Here is a 7,396-nt window from a genome sequence, read left to right as displayed (position 1 = left end):
GCTGAGAGAGGGAGGAGCCAGAACTAGGGATAAAAATGACTCACTTTGATTGGTTAGTTTAGTATTATTTTAACATAGTCATGGAATTTAATAATTATGTTTTAACAAACCTGACTTAATAAACTACAGTTTGAGTTTTAAAATAATAACTAATGATTTTTTTAAAAGAAAGAGAGAGAGAAAAAAACATATTTATATATTTTTAAAACATTGTTATTGAACTTTGAAACTGAGAGTGGGAGGAGCCAAAACAAAGGGGGGGGGTCATTCTGATTGGTCAGTTTAGTGTTCCTGCTGTGCTCATGTGACCACACTTCTTTCACCCTCTGTACACACACACACAGTCAGATATACAGAGTGTGTCTCTAGTGGTGTAAAAAAAACACACACACACAACAACACCGAGGTGGCGTTTTATTCCTCGCGCACGCAATGACGCGGCTGTGCTGAGCGCGCGGTGTTAAAGCACGCGCTCTTTCTCTCCCCCCCCGCCACGCGCCTGCGCTCGCGCCGGACGCTCGCTCGTTCGCTTTCTGCGCCATGGCGGCCGCGCCGCTGACGAAGCGCTCGGGGACGGAGCACGCACGGAGGCGCGCGGACCCCCGCAGGAGGCAGGCGGCGCTTTCGTTCCTCAGTAACATTTCTCTGGACGGGCGGCCCGTGCGCGGAGACGCAGACGGTCCCGGAGACGAGGACGGCTGTGTGGAAGCGAGGACAACACGCGTGAGCTCGGTCACTGCCGCCGAGGAGGAGGAGGAGGAAGAGGAAGAAGAAGAAGAGGAGGTGGAGGTGGAAGAGGAGGATGACGAGGCCCGGGCTCCGAGCAGGCGCGCGAGCTTCGCCATCGGCGCGAGCCCTCCGTCGGACGCGCAGCTCTTTCACGCGCAGGTCTTCGGCTCCCCGTTTGCCACCGCGCGCGGCCGCCTGCACACGTACACTCAGGGACTTCCGCCCGCCGCGTGCTGCAGGCAGCAGAGCTCGTGCTGCCCGGAGGGAGGAGGAGGAGGAGTGGGGGGACACATCATCAGCAGCTCCGCGCTCGAGCTGCACAAGACCAGGTAGCTCCACGCACGTGACACCTTCCTTTCGATTTTATGATATTTTCTTATTAAAAAGTCACGTGCGCGATGCACGTGTTTGTGTTTATTATATTTTTTACTTCATATATCGTTTCCATATTCCCATTCGGCACGCGCGATCATTCATCCCTCATGTTGTTATGGTGGCGGTAGCCCCGCCCCCTGATATCACCTGGCGCTCTGATTGGCTGGCCCTCCTTGTAGCCTGATAATATTAAGTGAGAACCCCGCCCTAAAGCACGTGCTTCGATCTTCAGTATTAACCTGATGATGTAGTTCTGTCAGAACACTTTGTTACCCACAATGCCATTCGGTTCCCTGGTGATGGGGGGCCCTGTGCCCTGTGGAGATGCAGCAGAGCTTTAGTCCCTCAAACGTACACACTAACATTCTCACATTAACATTCTGACATCAACACGCCTCCTCGTGAAACGCTTTATGCACAGAGTCGAGTCTCTGACATAACTTGGAGCAACTGATTCCTATAACTGCAGTGCATTCTGGGACCTCGAGCACAGCGTTGTCATGACAACCCGCACAATCTCTAATCAGATCATGCCCGAGAGCATTTTTGGGGTTATGTAATCTGTTGTAATGATTAAATAAGCGCCGACACCCGAGACTGCTTCACCACATTGGAGAATACAGCGGTACCTCATCATACGGATTTGATCCGGAGGCGAGTTCTTAAAGCGAAATTACGTATTGCGAAACACATTTTCCCATGAAAAATAATGTAAATACAGATAATCTGTTCCACTCATCTAAAATATTACCAATTTCCAACACTATCAATCAAAACATGTGAAAAGTGGCTCCCTTTTCATCTTGCTACCATCCTTGCTAACATTTTTGGGAGCCATGGTGATATATTTATACGAAAGATTGCATGCACGAAAAAAAAAAAAGTAAACTCGCTTGGCTTGGCTTTCCATTGACACAAACAAGTTTTGAGCGGCTCACGCAACCTATACGGTGTTCAGTTCAGATTAGTTTGTGCACTTGTATGCCAAAGATGCTTCATACACGTAAAATTTGAGTTCTTAAGGTAAAGATTTGTATTTATATGCTGGGGTTCCACTGTATGCGCTTCTCTGTTTTGAACCTGTTCCAGAAAGTGCGTTCTTCACCAAATCAGCAGTTCTTTAGAACTCTGTGTGTGATGGAGTGAGTGAAAGGAAGTCTGGGTTTCGGGGCTTATCTCTAAGTCCCCAGGTGGGACCTTGTGTACATGCACAAGGACACTAAGATTTATGAGATGTAAAGATTTGAGAGGTGGGTGTGTGTAAAGGGAAATGTGTGTGATCACGTGCAGGGTCATGTCGCATAACAGCTTTGAAAACGAACAGGATTGAACCATTCGGCAGACGTAAGGGGTCCAGGAGTAGCTCATAGTAAAACAAATGGATTGAATTGTTCGATTTCTCTGAAACATCGCTTTAATTTTGGGGTAAATCAAGAAAATCAGTTAGACGTCACGATTTCTGTATCTCTGGTTATCGCGGCACGTGTGGCGCTTTTTATGTATCAGAGTTGGTTTCCTCCATGTTCTGTGGTTTCCTCTGAACGTCTTAAAAACATAACTGTATGCAAATTACCTGTGCTAATTTATCACTATTGTTTCTTTCTGTAAGGAGTTTTACGGAAAGAGCCTCCAGTAGCAGAGAGAGAGTTTATCAAAAGGTTTAAGCAGATGCGAGTCCACTGTTTTTATTAAACGTGCCCAAATACTAACCAATGAAAATGTGACAGTCACATGACCCACCGGCAGTCATTTCTCTTTTTCGTTCACCACCTGTGCATGTGCGCTGGAGCTCCACGAGTGTCATCTCTTGTGATAAGCGCAAGTTTTAATAGTGGTCTCGTGATTTTATCATCAAAGGGGAAATAAAAAATCCTACAGTTATTGTTGAGTCAGAGAGTAATCTTCGATAATCTTTATATGATGTATAAATATGTAAGTAAATGATAATGTCCGTGTAGACAATACTGTAAATCTATAATAATACATGTATTATTATACATGTATTATTATTATTATGATTAGCAGTAGTAGTGGTAGTATCACAGTTTGTACCCATTAGGTCCCACGTTGGGGCAACAACTTGTAAATAATAAAAAAAAAAAAAAGTTTAATGATAGTCAGAAGCTACTAAAACTTTTCATTGGTTAAAAACCAATAAAAGTCAAACCGGGACTTGATGAAATTCCAGGTTTGCCAGAATGTGCCGCTTGCACATTACAGGGACTCGGCTGGGAGTTATTGCCACTTCCCCCGTACAGAAAGGCCGTTAAAGGAGTTCCTGGGAGGCCAGCGTTTCGGATGGGAAGTGAAACAGGCAGTCCGATCAGAGAACTTTTTACCTTGATCCAATTCAAGCACTAAGGGAACACGGGGATAAGTAATATTAGTGTAGTGTGCGTGGGCAATCAAAAGTCCCGGATTGACTTGAACAGCCCTTGTAGCTTTGCTTTTATTTAAAAAAAGAAATACAATAAATAAAATGTCCAAACGTACATGGGGCATACAAGGTTTCATGAACTATGTTGAATTGTTAACAGTGATCCTCACTTCCGATTGTTTTCTTCTTCTACTTTTTCTTATTATTATTATTAAAGAGCACTATTTATAGCCTCAATGCCAACCTTCACCTAGAAATCAGCATTAGCGGCCCGAAGGCTGACTCGCGGCTCAGTGTCGCTTAACTGTATTCTCAACAAGAGGATATAAACTTACGGTAACGCGAGACTCCTGACGTCCTGACCGGGCGGCTCAGCTTCGTCCAGCAGCTTTGTGGAGATACCCGAACCGTGTGGTGAGGACGGGCGCTGTGGTGAGGGCATCGCTTCTGGATGTTAGTCTGTGTGAAGGATCGGAGTTTTTTTTTTTTTTTTTTTTAACACATGAACGTCTTGTTACAACATTTATTCATAATACCCACTTTTAACCTTCTTTACATTTTTTTTTTATCCCGGATATAACGGTGGAAGGTGACGCCTGATTTTTCTTTCTAGTCACATGACCACTATAGTCACTACAATCACTGCTAGGTCATTTAATGTATTAATTATCATATAATAACAATAATAATTATTATAACAAGGCACCTAGGCGTAGTGGTTAGCACAGCACCCTGTGCTTGGAGGGTTTCCTCAGCGTATTCCAGTTTCCTCCCACAGTCCAAGGAAGTGCAGGTTGGACTAAAATGGTGTTAAATGGTGTTGGAATAAAAACTGATAACTCTTCTGAATGTAGTAGTAGTGATGCACCTGACCTCAATTAAATCCCAATCACGTCCAGGTTAGTTTAAATCGTGTCACCGTGCCAATGTGTTATATTAAAATTTGCATGTTTTTCATTAAAGTGACTCGAGAAATTCCTCAGTGGTGGTGGGGGGGGGGGGCATTTAATTAAACACAAGGTCAAGTTGATTACACAGCCATGTTCAGCAACTCCAGCTGTATTTTAATCTGCACTGTTGACTGAGGCTCCCACATTCCTCAGTTTCACACACACACTTTCTCTCCGGCTCTGTCTCTCACTCACACTCTTTTACACACACACACACACACACACACACACACACACTCAGAGATACCTTATATTGCCAGCTCAGCTAATTAGTGCTACGTTACTAACGAAAGTGCTAACGAAATCTTTATCAGTTTAATCCTTAAACCTTTCAGCTCTTTTTATTTTATCTTTCTATTTTCTCTCTCTCTCACACACACTCTCTTTGAACTCTTCTCTATACCGCTTATCCTCTACAGGGTCGCGGGAGGCCTGGGTCCTATCCCAGGGGGCTCGGGGCACTAGACTGGTGCCAATACAATGCAGGGTACACAAGCGCAAACACACACACACACACACACACACTTGTTCACACTTCAGGAAATTTGAAAACGCCAATTAGCCTAGCCTAATCTCCATGTCTTTGGAATATGGGAGGAAACCGGAACACCAGGAGGGAAACCCACCGAGTAGAGGGGAGGGGGTTGACATGCAAACCCAATACACGAAGATCTGAGACGGGAATCGAACCTTCAACCCTGGAGGTGCAAAGCTGCAATGCTAATCACTACACCACTGTGCCACCGTCTATCTATCTATCTGTTTGTTTGGGTAATAAAAAAAGCAAACCCTTTCATCGGGCCCAGACAAACGTCCTCATAAGAGTACCCTCTTTTCCCCCACCCACACATATGGATCTACACACACACTCACACACACACACACACAGTGCATGGCTTGTTCTTTAAGAGCAGGTTGGTGAAAACGTCCACAGGCTCCTGGCTGTAAGGAAGGGCACAGTGCCCGGGTTTTGGCCTCCCTTCTTCTTGTTCCCTCCCTCCCTCCCTCTCTCTCTTCATCCCTGCCTTCCCACCTACTTCCTCTTGCTCTCCCCCGGACTCCCTCCTGCTGAACGCCCTGCCTCTCTTCAGATGCCACAGTTTTTAGATTGGCTGCCAAGAGTGACTTTAGAAAGGAAACCAAGCAAAAAAAAAAAAAAAATCGCCCCTTCATATTTTAATTCTCTCTTTCACTCACACACACACACACACACACACACGAATACGAATGCACACTTCAGACTTTCACACCCGTAACCCTATTCCATGAATAACACTATAAATTTGCCTCAGGATTTTTTTTCCTTCAGGGTTTTGGAGTTCACACAGCTCGGCTCGGCTCAACCCTTCACCCATTACGCCCCGGCGAGCCTCAGTGAGTGTTGTTGTGTAACTGGTTGAGGCGTCGCTATCTGCCCCGTCCAGATCCGCCCCGAGCGGAGCGGCACACGCCCTGCAATTAGCACTTTGCGTTAGTGTAATCTCCTCTAATGAACGCAACTCTTTATTACTTATGAACCGTCGGAGATGCAGACGGAGATAAAGACCTGCCAGAAATTACTGCCAAGACTTTGCTCAGGCAGGAAGATTTTATTGGCATGTCCGATCTACGCAGGCTGGAACATGAAATCTGAGTCTACAATAGCGAGACTTTCGTTTCACATTCTGTTATTATTTCGAAATAATTTTTAATTATGAATTAGAAAAAAGTTGAATCTTGAGTATTTAGGTATGGTCAGGTGTTCACATACTTTTGCCTATAAAGTGTAAGCACAATCTGATCTAAAGTCTTACTTACTTGGTTACTCTGTACTCTGTGCATTTCTCAAACTTGCCAGAAACCAATAAAAAAAAAAGCTCAGACTGAAATCCAGACTCTAAAGGAAATTGATTGATTGTTGGTCAATTGATTGTTTTAAATTAAATTGATCTGTGTTTGGCGAGTCCATCAAACCGCTCCCAAGATGATGTGACCTCTAAAGAGCCGATGGTTCGTTCTCAGAGGACCGTTGCCTTGGATCGTAAAGCATGAAGTCGTCACAGATGCAAGTCTAAATCTAGGGATCAAAAAATAGAAGAAAACTATGTGACGTTTTTTTTTCTAATTTAAAAATAATAAAACTTTGTTTATTTAATCGAAAATAAGTTGAATATTTCCATTCATGGATGTTTTTCAGTGATGTTATCTGAAACCTAGTATAATCGTTGAGGATTGTGTCAGCAAACGCGGCTACAATCCAAGCAAAGAAATCAGACCTAGTGACGAAAAAAAAGTGATTTGGATAATTGAGAGAAATCATCAAATTTTGCATAAGCGACTGATTATACACGCTTGAAGTGAAATAAAAACTACTTTATTTGAAAAATCATGGCTGCTAGGAAGCCCGTCGTTGAAACAGGGGGCGGGGTGTATACAGTCACGAGAGCATTTAACTGGATGAACACAAGACTGGTACAGAATCATCAGAAGAGTCATCAAAAACAAATAAATCAATAAATAAAGTTTTTTTTACTCCTGAAGTGATGAAATACGAGATTTTAATCGTAAAACATGATTTTTGTTTGTTTTGTTTTTCCCCCTGGAGATTTTTATTTACAGACGTTTGCGTTTGAGGTGTTGCAGTTCCTGTGGCATCCTACAGGTGGTGCACTCCTAATTGATTTCACATTGAAAGGCAACACAGCATTTTGTGCGTCAGGAGCGAATTATTTGATAAGTTTGCTTAGAACTGTGACGGAATCTGAAACAATGTGTATCAAATCGGGGTATTTCTAAAATACTTAGAGAACTGCAGTACAAATCGAATCGGCTCCTAGCTATCGGGATGACGTCGTATCGGCCGGTCTGCGGTGAGTTCTGTATACGCAACATAGTATCATGTCAATTCCCATAACCACAAACTTTGATTAAAAGTAAACTGAAATATAAGTAATGCTCCTTACAGAAGCTTGTCACAGGTAAGACA

At 43.7% G+C, this 7,396-nt stretch overlaps 1 protein-coding gene across 4 annotated transcripts in view; it reads left to right on the top strand.

Moving 5' to 3' along the window:
- The first annotated feature begins 343 nt into the window (after nucleotides 1-343).
- cables1 (Cdk5 and Abl enzyme substrate 1) overlaps nucleotides 344-7,396 on the top strand; it is a 28,764-nt gene continuing 21,711 nt past the window's right edge. For all 4 annotated transcript variants that reach the window (XM_053486691.1, XM_053486690.1, XM_053486689.1 and 1 more), the window contains exon 1: nucleotides 344-1,058. In XM_053486691.1, coding sequence (XP_053342666.1) covers nucleotides 541-1,058 — 518 coding nt within the window. In that variant the 5' untranslated portion in view covers nucleotides 344-540. The remainder of the gene's footprint in view (nucleotides 1,059-7,396) is intronic.

The sequence above is a fragment of the Clarias gariepinus genome, chromosome 25, assembly GCF_024256425.1.
Source record: "Clarias gariepinus isolate MV-2021 ecotype Netherlands chromosome 25, CGAR_prim_01v2, whole genome shotgun sequence".
Taxonomy (NCBI): domain Eukaryota; kingdom Metazoa; phylum Chordata; class Actinopteri; order Siluriformes; family Clariidae; genus Clarias; species Clarias gariepinus.
The sequence above is the reverse complement of the archived record's forward strand: the minus strand, read 5'-3'. Positions and strand labels throughout refer to the sequence as shown.